The sequence below is a fragment of the Phalangium opilio genome, unplaced genomic scaffold, assembly GCF_054372755.1.
Source record: "Phalangium opilio isolate 3A_F unplaced genomic scaffold, DU_Popi_V2 ptg000088l_1, whole genome shotgun sequence".
NCBI lineage: Eukaryota > Metazoa > Arthropoda > Arachnida > Opiliones > Phalangiidae > Phalangium > Phalangium opilio.
In genome coordinates this window covers 257658-281138 of record NW_028324193.1, presented here as the reverse complement: position 1 = coordinate 281138, position 23481 = coordinate 257658, and the positions used below count along the sequence as shown (strand labels likewise).

Below are 23481 nucleotides of genomic sequence, written 5' to 3'. Positions count from 1 at the left end.
CTCCACTGCAGTCTAATCGGTACAAACTCGTCAATCCTTTCCTAAGTACCTTTGTCGACCCGTATAGTTCTGTGAGACTACATCGGTTAAATGTACCCATTGTGGAATGAAGGTGTAACACGTTGCGGGTGAACTGCAACGCAACGGGCACTTAAAGACAGCAAGGGGAGTTTCACGTACGTGCGATATTACTTCTTATGTAGGTCGAAATTGAGAATAAAACAGATTTGTGCATGTTACAGGACCAGACAGACAAGACTGTAAACCATGGAAACTGTGCCTGGGCAGATTCTTTTTTCATGGAGATCGACTCAAATCTTGTCATGGGTTGAAGGATGCAATGGTTAATCTAGTAGTTGGTTCCCATCGTCAGTGGTCTTCGAATGACGTAGTTGTATAGCTGTGGTGTCTGGTTGACCCTGCAGCCGCGGTACCCAATAGGCATGAGTGAAATGTAGTGTCCAATTAGATAAGACGCATTCTAGATGAGCGCAAGTTGTGGGCTGTGCTAAGGTCCTAACTCGACCGACTGTTATACGTGCTGATTGTTGAACACGAAAGTCTAATGACCTTGTTTTTCTATGGCTCAGCCTCTTTTCAGCAGTCTTGTCATAAGCGGAGGTGTTATGCCATGATACAAGACAAAGAGTGCTAGTTGTGTGCTGTGATAAGGTCCTAGCTCGAACGACTGTTATACGTGCTGATTGTTGAAGACTAAGGTCTAATGACCTTGTTTTTCTATGGCTCAGCCTCTTTTCAGCACAGACTTGTCTGGTTTGTCAATCCTACACAAAATCAGAAAGTTACACTTTTTTACATCCCAATATTATGTACATGTGTCACATGTGCATGGTTATCGGTTACAATATGTCGTTATTTCGATGATCATCAAGAGAACCCCAATATATCATTACTTTGTATGTTTCACATTTATCAGTATCTTTATAATCTAGGCTATAGGTTCTACGCTGTTATTTATCCACCTTTAGGGACACGTCTGAGCAGGGAAATTCACCACGGGAGTCAAAGGGGTTTCATTAAATGTAACGTGCTTTTGGATAGGATTAGGTACTTGACTCGAGACTCGATCGGGTACTCGCCTTCATTCGAGTACTCGCACAGGCCTAGTTGTACCGTTGCTCATTCGGCGTTCTAGCTTGAAGAAGGGGAGTCATTAAAAATGGCTGAAGAGGATAGCCACTGTCTCCAAGAAGATATCCTTCAGGCATTTCATGATTCTTAAATCTCTCCAGCACGCCACAGAATCGCCAAATGAAAGCATCATGAGTGCTACCACCCCATTGAGCCACAACAGCCGTGATACGGGTTTCGTTGTCACATATCTATAGCATGATAAAGGACTGTTAGTTGTCAGTTTGTCTATTGTTAGATAGAATATCATTTACCAATTGCAAATTAATGGAATAATTTCCATGCCTATCAAGATAGACATTAGGTTTCTCAGCTGGTTTTTTAATTAGGATGTGGGTGCAGTCAATAGCTCCAAGAACATCAGGAAAAACGCACCTGGCTCTGAATGACGCCTGCAACAGTCGTATTAAATTTTAGAATTCTATTACACAATCTATCGTCTCAAAATAAATACCAACCTTGATAGCTTCCACTTCGGCATTTCCAGTGGGAAAGCATATATAATGCCTCATCGTGGCATTGATTGCATCAGTCACTCGACCAATAGATCTACTCACTGATGGTTGGCTCATTCCATGTTCGTAATTGATTGCAAGGCTGTGTTGGAAAGAGCCAGAGCCATAAAAAAGCAAGGTAACTAAGACTTCGTCTTGAACATTAAGCATGTATAAGCCTTGGGGGCGCTCTTTCAGTAGTTCCGGCGTTAAAATTTTGACATGTGCCTCTACTTTAACTTTTGTCATTCGATACTGGCGCAAAAATTCAGCATCTGGCAAAACAAATCCATCTCCTCTAATCCTTCGATAAATTACACGTTCCTCTTCTTCTAAAGCAGCATCAGCCATCAATACACCACCGATCGCGGCCATTGTAGGAAAGAGAATAAATGCTGTCGTCTGCTTTCGGTGCGTTCAGCAATGAAATGTAACCGAAATCCCAAACTGGTTAACCGGGTTTTAAGGTTGAACGACATCTCTTTCCATGTACAATTGTTTAAAATTCCCACCCAGCATCTGCCTGTTTTTTCGGTCTATCACGTCACAGAATCCAAAATAGTGATGAAAGCGTTTCCGCCACTCAGAAGAGAGAATCCAATTTCGCTCCGGACCAATGAGCGAGGAGAATCCAAGTGGGCGCGGAAGGCTATGCCTGCAGAATACGGCGGCTGCTCTCAATTGAAAAAACAAGCATCTGAAATATTGAAAAAATATGTTTGTCTAGTCATACTTTTTAATTCTTTTAAATGCTTTTTTATCAACCACAATCATTAGTCCTTACACTTGCTTTTACACTAAAGTTATGGAAGTGATTGAAGGGTTGAGGAAAAACTCTCAAATTTACATTCACAATAATTTTCAATATCGCAAAAACAATCAAAAAAACGGTAAAGTTTATCTCGTGTGCTCAAATAGTCCGCAGTGTGGGGCAAGGACCATACAAGGTGATGGTAACTTCCAAGTTACAAAAGGTCATAATCATTTAGAAGACGACGGCTCGATTCAAATCAATAGATTCAAATCTGATCTTAAAAACGAAGCGACGCAATCTCCAACCGCCGTGAGGTCACTTTTTGACAGCGTTAGTGAGAGGTTAGTAATAGTTTTATTTATTAAACACATTACGCTTTAAGATGTTTGTGATCAACTTTGAAAATAAGTAAAGAATAATTATACATATATATAATTTTGTATAATTATAGATATCCAAATGTAGATACTGTCGGTTTTGCATCAGTTGAAAGCGAAATGCACAAAAGAAGACGGAAATTAGTGCCAAATGGTATAAGAACACCCAATCAGTTGGCCGGGGCGGTGGAAAACTCTCCATTTTATTCCATGTCAAAGAGTGGAGAACTGTTTTACGATTCGTTTTTAAACCCCGGTGGTGATGCGGGAGGAACGCTTTGGTTTCTATCTCCGGTATTTACGAACGATATACTGAGAAGAATTACTGTAATACACGCTGATGGAACTTTTAAAGTCGTCCCGAGAATGTTCGACAAGTTGTTCACTATCCATGTTGTTGCGTTTGATTCCGTACGTCATTTAATCATTTACATCCTTACAGAGAACCGTTCTTTTGTAAGAATGCTTATAGGCCGAGCTTTATAATGTGTTCTAAATGTATAAAAAATTTAAACTATTTCAGACCTTTCCTATGGCGTATGCTTTGATGACTAGACGAACGATTACATCGTATGAAACCATCTTAAGGAGGTTAAGGCAGAAATTTCCCAATTTTTTACCAACACTCGTTTTATGCGACTTTGAGCGAGCCACGATGACGGCATTCAGAAACGTATTCCCACCGGCTATGGAAATTTCTGGTTGTTTTTTTCATTTTACCCAGGTATATCAATGTCACAATATATATATCAAATGTGTACAAGCGGATTTTCAAAGGCGCCGTTTGGCGTGTGGAGTATCTTTTTTAGGCGATATTTATTTTTCTGGCACCCGCACGCTTTTTACCCTCAACCTGCAGCGCCTTAGAAAAAACCAGGCTCTAAAAGAAGCTTGTGATCCCTTGGTGATAAAATTTTGCATATTGATTTTTAAGAGTGTGATATTGTTATTTAGGCTATTTGGAAAAAAACGTTGTTAGTCTGGGATTGCGAGACTTGTACACACCCAATGACGTTGCGAAAAAAAAATTGTACGAATGATGATGGCGGTGGCTTTGCTGCCATCAAACCGAATTTGGGAAGGCGAACGCACTCTAAGGTACGAGATACACCAGGCAGAACAAGAAGACAGGGAAATAGCTCGTTTGAACCCGTTAATGGCATACTTCACGACGACATGGCTTATTGGTTTTGGACCCAACGTCATATCTGTTCATGGTCAACACCGAGGAACGAATAATAACGTTGAGAGTTTTGATAACCAATTAAACAGGAGAGTAGGCGCTATTCACCCAAATGTTTTCTTCTTTTTGGGTGAGTCAAAATTCCGCTACTCTATTCCATCAAATAATTTTAAGACTATTTCTAAATTGCAAAGGGGTGGTAGGTCAGAAAATAGGTTCAGCTGGGAAATAAAAAAAATTTGTTCTTAAATCTGATATCTTAATTGTCACCTCTTGGACAGCTTCTATGGAAATTTTGCATGGTATCACCCATTTTCCTTGCCCATAAAGGAAGCTGTTAAATTGGGATTTAGAAATCGTCCTAATTCCATGGCCCAAACGAACTTTCGTGTACTTTTTTATTGGTCACTTTAGATCGATTTAAAGATGTTGAAAGTATTTACAAAAAGGAGTACGCAAGATTGAACAACGGAGCCCAGATTGCGAGGCCACGGGAAAAAACATTTGTCCAATGACAAAAGAATTGTTAGCTGAAACGAAAAATTGGAGCAAAATCGGTACAACGTCAGGGAATATCTACGCGTGGCAAGTCACGTAGTTGCAGAGTTGGACCGTCCCACTGTGCCGATTCCAGGTGTTATACATACGCAGCCAGCGACGGCAGCAGTTGGTCCAGCCCCGGCTACACATCGGTCTAGTCCATCCAGCTGCAGCCAACCCTATTCGTCCAGTTCTTGCCCCACCCCCCGGTCCAGCGCCGGTACTTGATGTCGACTCAGCCCCGGCCATCGTTCCAGTTCTAGACCTGGCACCCGGAGTTGACCCAGATCCGGCCCCAGCCATTGGTCGAATCCAGGTCCCAGAAATAGGCAATTTGTGCACGGTATGCATGGTAAATAGAAGAAATACTGTGTTTGTTCCATGTGGCCATACTTGCGCCTGCAAAAGATGTATAGACAGGATCATGAATAATGATGTGCAAAATAGGAAGTGCCCATATTGCAGGACCCTCGCCTCAGCAGCTTACAGGACTTTCAACCCATAACTGCAGTTGTTTTTATACTTTACCATTGTTTTTAATTTGGTATTATGCTTTTTCAATTAAAATTTTATACAGAGTCTACGATAGGTATACGTTATTCCAGTTGTGACACTTCGCGTTATACTTACGTCCATTATATATTAGTCCGGTATACGCTATTCCAGTTGTCAAACTTGGCGTTATTACGTCCATTATACATTAATCCGGTTATACCTTTTTCCGGTATAGAATTTCGCGGTTATAGGCTAGTCCAGTTATACATTATTCCAGTATTGGACAGTTATACCTTATTCCAGTTTTCAAATACCACGTTATACACTATTCCAGTTTTATTTTATTCCAGTTCGTTGTTATACCTTATACCCGTTATACTTTATTCCATTAATACTTTATTCCGCCCCCGCCCCCCGATTATTTGGGGCAACTTAAAAATGAGTTAGAACCTTATGGGCAAGACGCTTATATTTGTGAATGGGGGAGTACTGGACCCAAGAACTATTCTATGGACATTCTCGACCCTAAAACGGGCAAAAAAGTAACATTATTTAAGTTAAAGGATTTTATTTAAACGCCTCTACTGAAAACTATATAAATTTTGAAACAATGAAGAATCTACTGGGGGTAAACAATGAAGGTGAACCCTTAATGAACTCGGTTCAAGTTCCTATTGGCCCACAAATCAGACGTCTTCCCGATCACACTCTGATCACTATCCCTCAGACTAAAACATATCAGGTCGTAGTGGATAAAGTTAGAATTCTACTTGAATATAAAACTACCCTCTACGGTTATATTAACTAGAATCATTGATTTTTTTCCACATGAGCTACTTGTAAATATTTCGATAGCTGAATGAGTCTTTTAATTAGTATCACGAGTATTATTTTTAGTATTATTAACTTATTTTAACTATAATCGTGTATGACTTATAAAAATTATATTTTTAGTCATCCCATAGGGAAGCTCCATTTAAATAACAAACTAGATAATCTTACCAAAACGCATCGTAACCATTATACTTCTTTATGAGTACTAAAGATACATGTTTATGCAATGTGCTTAATCGTCTTGTAATTAGTAATATACGCCTAGAAGTAAGCTTTTTTTCAATTTGTATGTATTTTGCATTTTAGTCAATTAGTGTTGTATCCGTTGTTTTATTATCAAATCGTATCAAAACCATTATAATACTTTATGAGTATTGTAGGTACATGCTTATTTAAATATATTTGATCGATCATCTTGTAATATAATATTGCTATAATTTCAATGATGGTATAAGAATATATATGCGCTTAATAATCTCGCATGCAGTAATATTGCTATAATTTCTATGCTTATGCAACTATATGTGCTTAATCGTCTCGTTATATACGTATAAAAGTACGATTTTTTGAATTTGTATATATTTTGCATTTTAGTCCACTAGTATTGTATTTGCTATCAAAATCAGTATAATTCTTGCTTTTTGATGATGTTTTTCAGTAATGATATGCGCATTTTAACTGTAATCGTATTTTAGCGCGTATGAAAAAATATAATTTTTAGTCAATCCTATATGTTTGTTTAGTTTAATATTTACCTAATTGTGCTTATTCGCCATGTATTCTATGTAATTTGTATTTTCTGATGTTTTATTAGTAATATTTTGCATTTTAGTAAATTTGTTTGTTATCAAAACTAGCGTAAATCGCAGTTTCTGACCTTTAGCAGTACTTCTTCATTTTAACTACTTATCGGTAGTTATACTTATTAATCTACTACCAAATTGTGTGAAAACTGTCGTAATTAATTAAAATAATTAAAATGCACTATTGTTTTAACATAGTAACTCAATAACCAATTCAAAACAGGAGAACACCCTACTGTAAAACCGCATCGTATTTGTACCCTTTTCAATAAACTAAGTAAACCATTAAAACTAGTTCTTTAGTACAACATAAGCATACAGGGTTGAGACCTCAAAATCATACAAAGAATAACATTACTAGAAGGGTGGGTGTAGAAAGAGCCTACTGAACCCATAGAATTACCACTAAATCATACCATAAATGTACACACTATCCTAAAGATACACCAAATAATAACAATACATACACCCTTACTGTAAACCTTAGTCACTGCTTAATTTTCAATAAACTACGTAAACCTAATCTAGTTCTTTAGTATGACATAAACATACATGGAGAAACCTCTAAATCATATACAGTATAGCAATATTAGAAGGGTAGTTGCAGAAAGCGCCCACAGAACCTAGAGAATTACCACTAAATCATACCCTAAACGTACACATTATCCTAAAGCTACACCTCATAATAACACTATGGACACTGAATGCCTTCACCAAGTCACATGACGTCATACCTATACACTAAAAATTAATTCAAATTTCCCGCCAACAACATCACGTGACACGTGACGTTATCAATTCCTCCCAACCCCACCCCCTCAGGCATGATACACACTTGGCAAATAGTAATAATCAACCAGATCTCCCGCCACCACCAGTGGGGCATGACAATGGTTATGCCTCCCTCCCCACCCTCAAGCACGGCACAACCTAGAGGAAAGAGATAGATAGAAAAGAGGGGCAACAAATGGGGTGGGTGTAAACGCCTAATGAGGGCTCCATATAGGCCGACGTTACGCGTCAGGAGAGTACCATTCACAAGTTTTTTGGAACTCTTTGGAACGTCGCTTCCCTCATCTTACGTCAAGGTGGAGTGGTGAAGTGGTTAGCAACAACCTTGAAGAATGTAGTTCTTGAGCTAAGCAAGTTGCACGACGAAACCTAAAGTAATTTCCCGGAAGGTTGCAGCTTGGTTCGTCTGGTTTCTCATTGTGCCTGCCACTTCCGCTTCAGCAGAAAGAAGTTTCTCCATGTTGAAGCTTTTAAAAACCTACTTACTGGCAACAATAACTCAAAAACACTAAATCATATTCTACTCATATCCAGAAAGGATTGATAAGATGGACAAACAATTGTTGTGCAGAGAATTTTCCACAACCAACACCCATCGTTCAACGGTTTTTGGAAAATCGTGATTATTCACCATTTATATTTCAATGTAATTAATATACGTTTCAACCTTGTTCAATGGTTTTTTTGAAACTTTCCTTACCTTCGGGGAGGGGGCGCCAAAATCCATATTTAGACTGTACCCCTCTAAATTCAAAACGTTCCTACGTGCCTGGCATTGTGGGGTAATCGTCCATCTTATTGAAGGCGATCTTATGATGGCTGATATGGGCTTTGATATAAAACAGATTTAGAACCTCGGAAAATCGGTATCCAGTCCCAATGGACCGAATTCCCAATGAACCGAAATCCTATTCAACCGAAATACGCCAAACTAGATAAGAAACTAGCGAAACGGCGGGTTTTTGAACCACTGAGATTTGCGTAAGATAGGGAGATCCCATCGATTCGAATGCAACGGGGTGACGTTGATTTAGGACAGGTTAGGTTAGTAATATTTTATAAATAATTTAACAATGCTACGCCTTTTCCAAAATTATATAAAATAGGACTTGGTTTGCCCAAGCCTAAAAAACAAAACGATAAGTGTTTTTTCCAGTTGACTGAAGCTCGGATATTTTATTTTTCTATATAATTTTAAAGACAATCCGTATTTTACTACTCTTTAGAATTTAATTCAATCTCCTGATTTTACTGGTAATGGATTTATTTCCCATAAATTAATTGAAATAAAAAATTACTTTTCTCCGATTTTTCATGATAAAATTTTACGAAAATGGAATTGTTGTTGAAAAATCTGAGATAAGTAATTAAACGAAATGATTCGATGTGCAGGAGCACCAAAAACCCCGTGTTATTCCTATGGGAAAATCGGCGAAAATCTGTGAATTTTCATTTAACATTACGGGAGGGTGTGGGATCTTATCTAGAAGGGCCTACCGGCCCTCTATAATATTGATGTTTAGCTTCATTGACTTCTCAAATAATATGCCTTTTCCAAAACATTAATGTTATGTTAGGTTAGGTTTGGTTAAGTTAGTTTAGTAATATTTTCTAAATCATTTAACAATGTTACGCCTTTTCCAAAATATTGATGTTTCGCTTCATTGACTTCTCAAATAATATGCCTCTTCAAAAACATTACTGTTGTATTAGGTTTGGTTTGGTTAGGAGGACGTCTCTTCCTCGATTCTGTCGCTGTAAACTTGTATTACAAGCAAAAAATAAAATAAAAAAAATTTTAGAATCAACAATATAGCATAATATGTATATTCACCTTGATTTAAATATAAATCTCTCGTTTTAAAAATCATTTTAAAGTAACATTAAAGAAAATGTTACGGTTTACGGCTTATTTTAGCTTTCCCTTTAATTTACATAGGCCTTTAAAACCGTTTCCACGGTTAACTCATTGCTACTTCGTTTTATCGGAGATAACTAGGCAGTGTACACTAACGTTAAGTGCAGCCATTCATGGCTATCTCCACTTTGCGTAAACCGGCCAAGGTGCGGGATTTCGGTCCAATGGGACCTCACTTCTTTGCTTTCGGTTGAATGGGATTTCGGTCCAATGGGAGGGAATCGGAAAATAAATTTCGTAATATCAGATTATTTAGGACATCAAGACCAGTTCACAGAGAACGAAGTAGATACAAGTAGAAGTTACTGGAAAAAAAATTCACACTAAACGAGTCATTCGAAAAGTGAAGGAGTTTAAATTTTGCAAAATGTTGTTACAATCACGTTGTCACCTGTTTTGGATAAAATATTTACAATTTGCTGTCATTTGTCAAATATCTGTAGTCCCCTAATCCGAGAATAAAATAAAATCACATATCAAAATTGAGAAATAGTTCTTTTATATTAAGTTGTCGAAACTGTTTTACTTTGCAATCTTTTGTTTCCGGAAGCTAATTCTTAAGCAAAATATGGCAACAGAAAGTCATAATATGTAGTGTATTGATAGTAAAAAATCAGTTCTAGTATTTTTATTCAAAAACTATGCTAAAAAAAACACCGTCAAGATCAATCTTATATACGTGCACTTTGACCTATCGTATAATCTATACGAGGTTTCTTCTCGACTAAATTAATACACATCTATAAGAGTTGATTGTATTATGAATTAATAAACATGAATTTTATTTAACTACAACCTGAGTCTTTACTAGGTCAGAACTAGCTTCTCAGTAGCCTAGGGAAACAGAACATGTAGTGCAAAATTTTGGGTACATAATCGAATTAATGAAGTTATCATTTCGCTTTACAATTGATAATTCTAAATCCGACGGTGGGACAAGTACAACAAAAACACTCGTCAACATTGGATACTAGCAGTTGTCGTTGAGTTTGATAAAAAAATCGTGATTTTATTTCAACTCCTGCTTGTTACTTGACTCATCGAAAGTCAGGTAAAAATCCTTTTCTTGGGCTCTCTTAGCAATCGTTTTCTTTTTTGGTACAATGAAAAGGAACATTTATTTCAACAAGGTGGATTTTTTCGTCTATTAGTATGACACTGTCTGGGCTAGCCCCAAGAAAGGGAATTTTTGGATTTAATAGCAGCATGACCATTTCCTTTATTTGAGAAACAAGCAAATGCTGCATCTTCATGGTTGATACCATGGCAGACTGGGGGAGTAGTGAAAAACTTCCTCTTTTGCACTAATGTATTTACACGATCAGTTTCTTTTTACAGTTTACAAAATGTTCCAAAATTTGAAGATGTTAGCCCGATTGCTCTTTGTTTAAACCAGAAGGAGTTTTTGATCCGAAGTCTTGTTTTTTGCTCTGTTATTTTGGATTCAGCTATATTTACGCTCATAATTTTCAGAACATTAATTTCTTCAGGAGTGAAATTTAAATATTCCAAATGCAAGCAATATTCCAATGTATTTTCAATACCGTTCCAGAGTCCCAAGTATAATTTGGTACTAAACTGGCAAGTAGTTCTTGGTAAAACTGGTATGCAACGATTGCTTTCTATTGTATCGATAACAGGCAAGTTATAAATTTAAAAAAAAACAGAATAGCTGCTAAAATTGTTCTTTGGACACTGCTTTTGCCCAATCAGGCATTGGATCAAAGTTTTTAACTGTACAACCAAGCTCCGTGCTTAACGAATTTTACGTCATTAGACAGTAACGGTTCATCGGATTGGGGTCGCTTGGCATGCCACATTTGCAACCTGAATTTTCAAGAGCATTTCAATACGGTCTCAGCTCCGAAACATGCCAGGTCAGTCAGCTATGAAAAGCATTTTAGGTTATTTCTAATATGTTAAAATGCCCAGTCTTCTCGGTATTTTGTAATCTGTTCTCATTAGCTCATTTCAATTTGGCCAAACTGCTAAGAGCAAAGAAGGAGAGTGGAAATCGCAAGTTCTGTAGAACAACTGGACAGGGAATAAATTAAAATGACAGCAATTTGATTGTTGGATAGTTTTTGTTCTAAAGGTTTAATTTTTAAGAAGATTGTACCTTTTTGCAGCGCTTTTATTCTTCACATAAGATGCTAGTGACACTTGCTACATTCATGACCATTACAGAAAGTTCTTGATGTAAAACCAACTTATAGAGGCTAGAATATATATTTTTTAAGAGAGCCATGAAGATAAGGTTTTTTTTCAACTAGTCCCCGGGACCAGTGACCGCGACATCAACAATATTCAAACTGGCCAAGATCAGTTACCCCTGTGCAATTTATCTTACTACTGGTTCCAATTTAAAATTATTTAAAAATATAAAATTGCATGATCCCAAATTATTTTTAACAATTTTATTTAGCCATCTTTGACGACATTAAGAAAAAAGTTAACAATATAGTTATAATATCACAAATTTCTTTAGCAGTTGAGCTTTTTTTTTTCAGTACGTTTTTTAAAAAAAATATTACACTAGGTGAAAGTTAGGAATATAAGGATTCTCAATTAAGTTATACAGAATATTTACTAAATTGAGTTGCGCTCGACGTTTATGAATTCCACCATAAATCTTTTTTTCGCAGAAAAAACCTCCGATTGATCAGTACTAGTAGCACTTACTTTGTACATCTCGAAAAAATTGTTTTTTGTTTCCACCTTCGTTAGGAGCTTGCGTATTAATATCAATAACAGAGAGGGGACCGTTTTCTTGCCCCAAGGGTGGATCCACTGCTGTGGCAAGCCTGTATATGAGAGCTTGTTTGGTGGAATACTGAAAACTTTGATTCTCAAAACACATAACAGCTTTAGAAGAGAGATTGATTAGTTACAAGTTCCTTTAATCCGCAAAGCGCATCCACAATTAGCACCCAGTATTGTGGGACTTGATATTTTGAGAACGGTAAAAACCGTGGGGTTATCATTTTTCCTATCATTCACACATAATTTAGGCCATATGCAAAAAGATTTTACTTAAATAGTACAATTTACAAACACATTTTACTTTAAAATCCGCTTTACTAATTAAGGCTGATGAATTTATATTGCCTTCAATTAAAAACTTGTAGCTTCTCTCCTGTTATGTTTCCAAGTGTTACACAGAGATTTCTAAAACACTTATATTTCATCACTGGTAATTTTTGAGACATACTTTACATTCTTTTCATACCCCACAATTTCAAATACCAATCCATCGTCAAGTATGGCTTTTATATTCATTTTAAAAGCCTACATTAATGATGTGCCAACTTGGGGACAGTTTTGAACTAACAACACTTAGGTTCCTCCATCGTTCTCCGTCAACATCAAAACCAGCCATGGAAATATGACAGGTTTACAAGACCAAAACCACTTCATTAATTACTCGGACTAGTTTTTACATTCAAAAACGGAGGATCACAAGCCCCAAGGACTTGTTTACTATTTCTAAACTTTGATAAATATTGAAAGGGGACCAGTTTATTAATTGAAGGTTTTCGTCTCATTGCAAGGAGTCTTAATCTTAATTTCTAATTATCTCTACTCCTAGTCGTAGTGTCAGGTATTAGTACTAGTCAGTAGCCAGTGCAGTGTTGCCGTGCACCAAGAGTGATCGAGTCGGCTGTGGTCTGACAGTACACACATCTGCCACTTATTATGTACTCATCGACCTGGCTTGTTTAGGAGCTGAGACCGTATTGAAAGGCTCTTGCACATCCAGGCTGCAAATGTGGCATGCCAAGCGACCTCAATCCGATGAACTGTTACTGTTTAATGACATAAAATTTGTTAAGCACGACTTCAAAAAGCCAGAAAAAGCGGAGCTTAATTGTATAGTTAAAAACTTTGATCCAATGCCTGATTGGGCAAAAGCAGTGTCCAAAGAACCAATTTAGAAGCTACTCTATTTATTTTTAAAAAAATTATTACTTGCCAGTTATCAATACAATAGAAAGCATTGGTTTCATACCAGTTTTATCGAGAACCTCATGCCAGTTTAGTACCAAATTATACTTCGAACTCTGGAAATAATACATTGGATTTATGTTTGCCTTTGGAAAATTTAAATTTAACTTCTGAAGAAGTTAATGTTTTGAAAATAATTAGCCCAAATTTAGCTGAATCAAAAATAATAGAGCGAAAAGAACAAGACTTCAGGGTAAAAACTCCTTCTGGTTTAAACAAAAAGTAATAAGGGTAACAACTTCACGTTTTGGAACATTTTGTAACCTGAAAAAGAAACTGATCGTGTAAATACATTAGTGCAAAAAAGTTTTTCACTTCTCCCCTAGTCCGCCATGGTATCAACCATGAAGATGCAGCATTTGCTCTGTTTGTTTCTAGAATGAAAGTAGATGATCATGCTGCAGTTGGGTTGCTAGTAAATCCAAAATTTCCCTTTCTTGGGGCTAGCCCAGAAAGTGTCATACTAATAGACGAAAAAATCCACCTGGTTGAAATTAAATGTTGCTTTTCATTGTATGAAAAAAGAAAAAGATTGCTCAGAGAGCGCAAAAAAAAGATTTTCATGTAATCTTGGTAGAAATTTCTGGAAATTCTATCAAATCTTGGTTGAAATTTCTGGAAATTTTAGAAACCTGTTGAAGTCATAAAACTTTAATGGAAATTTTGAAATTTCTATTGAAATCATGAAATTTTTCCAACTTTGTTTGAAATCTTACAAAATTTTGGTAAAATTTTTGAAAATTGTTAAAATTTCTGAAATTTTTCAAATCTTTCTAAATCATTAGGAAGCTTCAGACAATAAAAATTGGGGGTTGATTGCTAAGGATTATCTACCCAATAGTCCTGGAATTCACACCACGGTGCCATGCCTAACTGAACGATCCGCGACTTGGTCACGCCGTTTTAGTCTCGCCGATTTGTTCTTGGGACAATTGGGTCTCGAGAAAATTTGGGTCTCGGGAAAACTTGGTCTCTGGACACGAAAGTCTCGTTTTAACAAATTATCACCCCTTCATCATTTACTTAACCCAGCCAAATTTAAACCCAACCAAACCTTACCAAACCTAATCTAACCTAACCAAACCAAACACTACACAACCAACCTAACCTAACAAAACCAAACCAAACCAAACCTAACACAACACAAGCAACCAAACCTAACAAAACCAAACCAAACCTAACCTAACACAACCAAACCTAACCTAACACATACAAAACAAACTTAACCTAACACATACAAACCAAACGTAAACTAAACTAACCAAACCAAACTTAATCTAACCAAACCTAACTTAACCAAAGGTAAGAAGATTATTTATACAATAAGTATGAAAAGCCCGCCTCTTAACACGAACAGTATACTTACTATAATAGAAATATTTTGGAAAACGTGGCAGCTAATTAATAGGCCAATATTTTGGAAATTGTGGCAACTATGTTTTTCCAGACATAATATGGAAATTTTATAAAACGTGAGGGTCGAGTCAGCAGGGATACAACGAAAACTATTCATTCGATAGGTTTGGGAACCATCTTAAATGAAAGAGAACAGTTTAACGTACTGCCTTTCGTTAGTTTCATTAAGATCAATTAAGTTTTATTATTGATTTTTCTCGTTATAAACACATACATCTAGTAAGTTTGTTTTGGGTCTTCGAGATAAGGCAGTTTATCACACGAATTATAATTAGGGGTGTGCGAGCCTTGAATTTTTAGTTTCGAGTCGAGTCTCGAGTATTGAAAGTTTCCCTTATCGAGTATCGAGCCGAGTCTCGAGTACTCGAATCGAGTATCGAGTAGTTGGAAAATTTGTTTCGAGTATTTATCGAGTAATTGGGAATTGGTTTTGCAGTATTTCCGCACTTTCGTTTAATTTATCGCTCTAATAATAGACATTTAGTGTAATTTTGATCATCGACAACTACTTCCCAGACAGTATTAGTCTTCTTCCCTTTAAATTTAACAAACTAATTCCTCATCATATCTTCTTCGGAATCTCATTCCTCACCTTAGCCACTAGCCTTTATTATCCTTAGCGCAAAGTCCCAAACGAAAATTACTAAGCTGAACTTTAAAAAAAAGAAGAAATAAATTAATAAAATAAAAATATTAAAAACGCTATTATTAACTGTGTTTTATTACTTTTACTTCCACTGTTGAACCAGCTAGGAGCTACCACCCTACTACATTACACTGGCATTATGATCTAAACTACCCAATAAGCACTAACATGCGTCTGTTAACCAATAAACGTGACTTTCTAGTGGATTTTATAGCTACTACATCCAATTTTCAAAGTTAAAGGCCTTCCAAAAGCGGGTTCGAGTATTTATCGAGCCTTGGTTTGATACTCGAAACGTTTTCGAGTCTCAGAAAATCTCTTATCGAGTATCGAGTCGAGTACTCGAGTCTTATCGAGTACTCGCACAGCACTAATGTTTAATCGAATTTAAATAAATAATAAAATTTGGATGCTTATACTCAAATTTAAAAAAATAATAAAATTTGGATGCTTATAATCAAATTTAAATCAATGAAATTGGGATGTTAATTCAAATTTAAATGAATAAAATTGGCATGCTTCTTAGAATAATAAAATTGGCATGCTTCATAGAATAATAAAATTGGCATGCTTCATAGAATAATAAAATTGGCATGCTTCATAGAATAATAAAATTGGCATGCTTCATAGAATAATAAAATTGGCATGCTTCATAGAATAATAAAATTGGCATGCTTCATAGAATAATAAAATTGGCATGCTTCATAGAATAATAAAATTGGCATGCTTCATAGAATAATAAAATTGGCATGCTTCATAGAATAATAAAATTGGCATGCTTCATAGAATAATAAAATTGGCATGCTTCATGACGTTGCATTGAATCCATGCTTAGTGAAATTTAAATGTACAATAAAATTGTCAAGATAGATAAAATTTAAATGATTAAATAAAATAGGAATGAATAATAAAAAATAATTATCTATGAATCATTTTAATGACATTGAAGATATGTGACTTACATAAATAAATAATAATTTCAATTTAAAAAGAAAAGAGATGAATGATGATGCTACATAAAACAAGAAATTATATTCTAAGAAGAATGTTATTGGAACACAGGAAAATAGTAGAAAAACTTCTTACATCTAAATTATTAGACTAGTTTAAAATTTGAATTTTCGCGTGCATTGAAGCAACAGGTCCCTTTATTGGCACCCAAACCATGCTGGCTAATCCCCACCAATTTGTTTTTGCAAAGAGAGGAACCAATGAGACTTAACACATAATAATACATTTTAACCCTAACCAAACCTTGCCTATTCTGGAGGAATATTATGGTCATATATATAGCGCGCCAATGTACCTTCCTTATGCTTAAGCAACTATATTTCGAAATTATATTTGTTCCTAAATTTTAGAATGCTTTTATGAAATTCAAGTCTAACGTTAAAAATTTTGCATTTTTACTGTGCCCCGGTTTAACATAATTGATCACTTCATTTCTAACGAGGTTAATTATTTATAATACTTACAAAAAAAATTAAACCGTCACCTGAGTGGCCGGCCCTTCATCCATTTGGGGCGCTTGCGATGGCGCCGCCTCACCCTTCTCTTCACCTTGGGACGCTTGCTATGGCGCCCCCTCACCCTTCTCTTCACCTCGGGGCGCTTCCTTGCCCTTCTTTTCTCCTTTTCCAAGAATAGAGGTAATAACTATTGAGGCTATTAACTATCTTTATTGAAATTAGACTATCTATCTGCCTGTTACTTGGTAAGCCATACATTTGCTCTAACAATTATCTAAATTTATAACTCAAATCTTTTTGCACATTAATGAGAAAGGCAGAAGTATAAAAAAGAAACCCCTTTTAGGAAAGCTGACCACTTACAAACATTGTCGTACAAACATTCCCTAACAGCCTCGTTGTATTGTAAGAACTTTTCCGATATAAAAAAAATAAATAGAAAACTTCTTTTAAGAGTTTATCACTTCTTGACAATACCATACAACTGACTATTTAATAAACATTTTTATTACAATAGAAATAGTATTTATAATGTAATAAAAATATAAATGCAATACCACTTATAGATAATACTGTACAACTGACTTGTTAACTGCTTTTCAAAATTTATCCCATACCTTTGAGGAGAGGGCAATTACGTTTCATATGCCCTTCCTATCTACAATTGTAGCAAATTCGGGGCCGCCTTGAGCCCCGTTTTCCTACCCTGCCCCCACGACCACCACGACCGCCACGGGCACCGCGACGGTTTGACTCTGCATGAATGTGGAACGTGCCACCGCGGATTGTACATCTATCGAAAGCCTTTGGTCGTTTACAAGGAATTTAAAAAAAATTACAATTTCACGTCAATAAGTGTTCAAAAAATCTATTTTTAAAATAGGCCTATGCCTTGTTCATATAAATAATTCTTCAAGTCGTTAAATATATACCTTAGTTTAAAGAAACATTTATATATAAATATCCTTAGTATATTTTAGCAAAGAACTCACTCTTTTTCCTCCTTGACCGCTTCCTTGAAGAGTCGAAAGAAAAAGAAATGGCATTCGTGAGCATCGTGCCAGATGGAAATTTCTAACGGCTAAAAACTATGCGTATCAGGGCCGGTAATAAGCACAGGAGTGGACACGGGACATGGTTCAATTTTTTGCATTATTTTTTAAATAACTGAGGGGGTCACTGGACATTGTGACTGTTCAATTTTCCGAAACTTGACTAGGAAAATACGACACTATCTTTGCCCATTCTAGTGGACAATGTCTTATGAATTTTGGAGTCAAACGGAGGGGGAAGGGGGTCACTGGACACATCATTTCCCTATTTCCAACCCTGCTATTAAAAAAATTCAGTGGCTCCATCCGTTGACCTATTCCTACAGCCAGCCAGAGTGCGCCTAAAATTAATTTTTCGGGAAATTAGGGTGATTCTTGGGTTTTGGTACCAATTATTTCGGCTGCTACTAATTATTATTTCTAAATAATATTTTGAGGGTTAATAAGTTTAATTCGTTTGATTTCTTTACAGGGTATTTATTGAATTATTTCTCTGTTTTTCACCTTTCCAATTTTCTAATTTTTCTTTTTTCCATTCACGTTAAGCCTAATACTTTCTACTTCATTTTACTGTATGCTTTTTTTATTTAGGAGTGTATATAATTGTAATTCTTTGTGGGTCCAAAGTGTTCTTTGTGCAGCACTCGATTGGACATCTTTGTGGGTCCAAAGTGTTCTTTGCGCAACACTCGATTGGACATCTTTGTGGGTCCAAAGTGTTCTTTGCGCAACACTCGATTGGACATCTTTGTGGGTCCAAAGTGTTCTTTGTGCAACACTCGATTGGACATCTTTGTGGGTTCAAAGTGTCCTTTGAGCAACACTTTATTGGATTTCTTTGGGGTCCAACGACTTCTTTGTGCAACGCTTTATTGCACTTCTCTTCCAACTTCAGAGTAAAACTTCGGTGAGGAGTCACGCTAACAAGATATACTGCAAAAAATACTATTTGATAAACAACGCGTACTTTCAAAGAAAGAATGCGAAAAACTATGCGTTGCGTAAATCTCTGCTTGAGAAAGTGAAAGTACATACGAAAACTATGCCGCCAGGTGGTAGCATTAATGTGCGTACAAAAAAAATAAAAAACTAATAAGAAACGAATTCAGAAGGGTAAAATGGGTTTTGCGAAAAAGCTCTTGAATCCAGGGATTTTCGAAACGAAAAACAAGAAATTCATGGGTGAAAGCTACAAACGTTTTCTGGTCACACGTTTAACTGAAAGATTAGCAGTATCGAAGTCTGTTGACGCTGAGACTAGAAACAGATCCACCAAATCTGTCTCTCACAAGCTAAAATGCCAATTGTTAGCTGGTAGAATATTACATTTGAAAAGACAAATGTATTCGGCATACCACGCCCACCTATCAAGGGTGCTTAGTGAATTTAAAGATATTGCTGAGCAAATGAAAAAAAATTGGTCTGTTAATCAAGACAATTTGGAGAAAGTAGTGGGTGCGAAAAGCCTTCACAATAGCCTGAAAGAAGCTTATTTCCACGAAATCACCTATTATGTAATTGGAAATAATGGAAAAATATTGAAAAATGACGACGAGTCACGTTACAGCAAAATTTTCCAATTGGATTCTGATGGTCTTGTACGAAAGGTTCTGAGAGACCGTGCTACTAGTTCATCTAAAGAATTGTTTGTTGACGAAATGGGAAATTTTGTTGACATAAAAAACAATAGCACAGCTGATGACATTGAACGAGTCTTCCAAGTTAATGAGTTTGGAGCTGTTACGAGTCTTTTCAACATTAGTAGTAAGTTACCACACTTTTAGGCATGCAAATTAGCCAACAATGATCCAAATTTGCATAATTCAGAAATCCCACTTTTGACTATGCAAATGAGGTAAAAATTATCAAAATTTGCATAATTCAGAAATTCCACTTTTGCCTATGCAAATTAGGATCTAAATTTGTAAAATTCCGAAATCCATACCTTAAACCATGCAAATGAAGCGAAAATGATTATAATTTACATAAAACAAAAAAAATCATACCTGTCAATCAAAAACTGTTAATAAAAGCAATTAGTAAATTGATGAATAAGTCATTAGCAATAAATAACTCGACAAGTAAACATGGCAATGTTAGCACCCGCTTACGATTCCTTTTACATTACTTTACCTAGTAATGCCTCCATGCAATTATATCCTGAAAATACTAAAACAAGTTATAGAACTGAACTACCTACAACGTATAATTTATCGGAGGGAAATTGGGAGGTTGGGTTGTCGGAAATAAATATGCCTTCAAAGTGGGATAACATAACTGATTGTTTTGATGAATTTGTCGTTAGATCGGTGGATCTTGATTATGAGTACGAAATTGGTGAAGGGGGTTGTGGTAAATTGGGTGATATAGTTAGGGGACCGAACGACGAACCTACTAGTATATACCAAAAATTATTCGAAACGTTTAAACAGTCAATAACAACAAAAGCTGGGGATGATATAAATTTTGAAATAATGACGAAAGAGGGAATGACATTTATTCAAATTAAAATTAGCGGAGACAAACAAACGGTTATTAAGTTTCCTAAAGAATATGGAAAAGTACTTGGAATAGCGGAATTAGATTGGGATCGATGGATTTTTCGGGAAACATATATAGCTAGTAATCCTTTAGACACTGCACGGGATCAATTAGATACCAGAAATTTGGGTAAATTCCAAGTCAAACAATTTGTTCCAAGGGATCGAAATAGACCCGTTGACGTTAATAAAGATCAATCGAAACGAAAGCTTATAAGATACCTCACGGAACGTATGAAAGTATAGATACCGTACTCGAAGCAATGAAAATGGTTTTACCCGAATCGAAACGAAAATATTTCGATTTTGTGTATAATAAAACAGGAACAGTAACAATCAAATGCGGGGTTGGAATTGTTAAAGAGAATACCCCATGGCATAAAATTACCAAAAATGAGGCTAAATATATTGATTATTTTTCAATTACATTTCCAAAAGATAATCCCGGATTAGGTTACATGTTAGGGTTTGATAAGAGTCAAGTAGACACTCCGTTGAGGAACAATACGGAAAGTAAACATCTCGGAGATATAAATAGAGGTGTACAAACCTTATTCATTTATACGAGTCTCATATACCCCCAGGTAATAGGTGACTCTTGGGGTGGGCTTTTACGTACAATTCCAAGACCTGAAAACAGTCGAGATAATAAACCTCACGTGTTAACATTCAATCCAATTAATTATTATCCAGTACGTACACCCAATTTTAATTTAGTTGAGATAGATATAACAACAGATTCGGGAACGAAAATCCCATTCAAACTCGGAAAAACCGTTACGACTTTACATTTTAGAAGGATCCGTAATCACTAATAATGTCTGTTCGGAATAGATATTATAATTATTATTTACAACAATCGGGCGAAGCGTTTGTAGGGCCAGTATTTCAAAGAGGAAACGGGTTAGGATCTATATTTAAGAGTTTAGTTCGCTTCATAACCCCCATACTCAAACCAGCAGCAAAAGCTGTTGGACGAGAAGCGATAGGTGTCGGAAGTAGATGGTTCGGCGACATATCAACGGGAGCAGATCCTAAAAGCTCTTTCAAAAAGAATATTAAAATTGCGGGGTCTAATTTATTACATAAAGCGGGTGATAAAATAGGAGAAGCGCAATTTGGGAGTGGAAGACGTAAAAGAAGAAAAAGAGCCAGTAAATTAGGAAAGAGAAAGGTGAAAAGAATAAGGAAGAAGTCTGATTTTTTAGCTTAAAGAAGAACCCTAAATAACAAAGGGGGGTATAAAAGTAGGGAATTTACAGTTACAGTAGGGAATAAAAATTATCCAGATCAACCTTTCACACCGGATTTTCCTCAGGATCATTACTGTAGGGAATACGCTACCTTATTTACGGCTCTAGATATGTATGGGAAAAATAAAGGAAACTACATTAGTCTTTTTGATTATCCTAGAGGTAACACTCTATACGCTGTTGACTTTACACCGGAAGAGCAGGCTAGTGCCGAGCATTGTTCTTTAAAAAAACACGGTAGTTTAAGGTTAACTATACGTTTTAAAAGGCCACTCACTTTTGCGGTAACAGCCATAGTATACGCCGAGTTTGAAAACGAGTTATTAATAACGAGGGATCGTAACGTTTTGTACAAACTAGAGTGAGAGTATGGACGAGTACGTTTATTTTCCAACTCGAAAAGATAATAATCTTCTCGTAACAGTTAGAAATAACAAAAGACACGTAACTATCGTCGGTAATTGTTGGGATTTTAAGGAAATTAAAAAGGTGTTGAAAGAAATATAAAATTAAACGTCTCCAACGAATTAGCGTCAAATGATCGCGTGAAAATCATGAAACAACAACAGTACAATCTCTCCGATAAACAAACTATCGAGATAGCCGAAGCTGGCGATGATCTAATTATTTCCATTTCCGATAATGCGAGAACGGAGTATATGGTTACTATTAGTAACAAAGTATATCAAAACTTATGGTTGCTGGTGGATTATATAAACTTGTTTTTCCAAGACGTCTTACCTCGCTTCCACAGTACCCTACCGGAAAATTTTCAAGTTGAAGGTTACGTATCTCGAACCGGAACAAAGTATATCGACATTCGACAATACGTATGCGAAAATTCGAATATTCATCGTTACGATTTACTGTGGATGGCTACGTGTAAAGGATTTTGTTTAAATAAAACCACGTGGAGTCGATTGAAACAAATAAAACCGGAATTGGATCGGCAATTGGAAATAAAAGCCAATACCAAGGAATTATTCAGAACAATGATTTTGCGAGGCATTACCGAAAATTTACTGGAAAACACCAACTGCTGCGGTAATCTTAATTGCCAAGGCGAAATCGAGCACCACGTATCCTGCACCTCAAATTCGAATACTGACTTGAATATCCTACAAGCGATATCGATGTTAAATAAGACGAACCTGAAGAATGAGTTTGAAAAATGATTTGGAGAGAAGAACGAAAATTTGGATCAATTATTTCTTATTATTACCGACAATGTAACGGAATTGAAAAGAGATGTTTTTTACAATTACGTTTGATAAATAAAAAGCTTATTCACAGATGGTTTTTTTCTTTATTAACCAAATACCTTCAAAGATGGTTAGTAAACGAATAGCGCGTAAAATCGAAAATATATATTACGATCCGCAACATCGAAGAGTTAAGACTAATGGTTCGACTCTCTTTACCTTGACCAAAAAGATTTTGAGTTAAAAGAGCGACGGATAAATTTTTATGATGAGAGCCGACGCAAAATATATTAGCGATATGGGAACTATTATAACAAGAGAATGCCAGATCATCTATTATTAGAAAATTATTAATACTTTCATCCCAAAATGAAGAATCATCTGGGGGGAGTCCTTCCATAAATTCAATGTTTTTAATTTCTTTTTTCGCAATGTCAAGTTTCGGTTGATATTCTTTATAACAGTACACTATCCTGTCCGGAGGTGGTTCGATCAAACAATGGGCGTGTTTCAAAAGGTTAAATATCCACGTCGTTTTACCAGCCCTAGTACTACC

At 36.0% G+C, this 23481-nt stretch overlaps 2 protein-coding genes across 2 annotated transcripts; one reads left to right on the top strand and one right to left on the bottom strand.

The window, feature by feature from the left end:
• The first annotated feature begins 1815 nt into the window (after nt 1–1815).
• LOC149647449 (uncharacterized) lies at nt 1816–3817 on the top strand. The gene is made up of 6 exons (XM_089849357.1): nt 1816–1870; nt 1985–2057; nt 2424–2741; nt 2852–3188; nt 3301–3478; nt 3732–3817. Exons 1-6 carry the CDS (start codon nt 1816–1818, stop codon nt 3815–3817), a joined length of 1047 nt encoding a protein of 348 aa, XP_089705483.1.
• Nucleotides 3818–4536: 719 nt separating this feature from the next.
• Nucleotides 4537–5179, bottom strand: LOC149647448 (uncharacterized). The gene is made up of 2 exons (XM_089849356.1): nt 5131–5179; nt 4537–4899 (listed from the first exon to the last, which is right to left on the bottom strand). The coding sequence occupies exons 1-2, from the start codon at nt 5134–5136 to the stop codon at nt 4537–4539; spliced, it is 369 nt and encodes a 122-aa protein (XP_089705482.1). The 5' UTR covers nt 5137–5179.
• Between the last annotated feature and the right edge of the window lie 18302 nt (nt 5180–23481).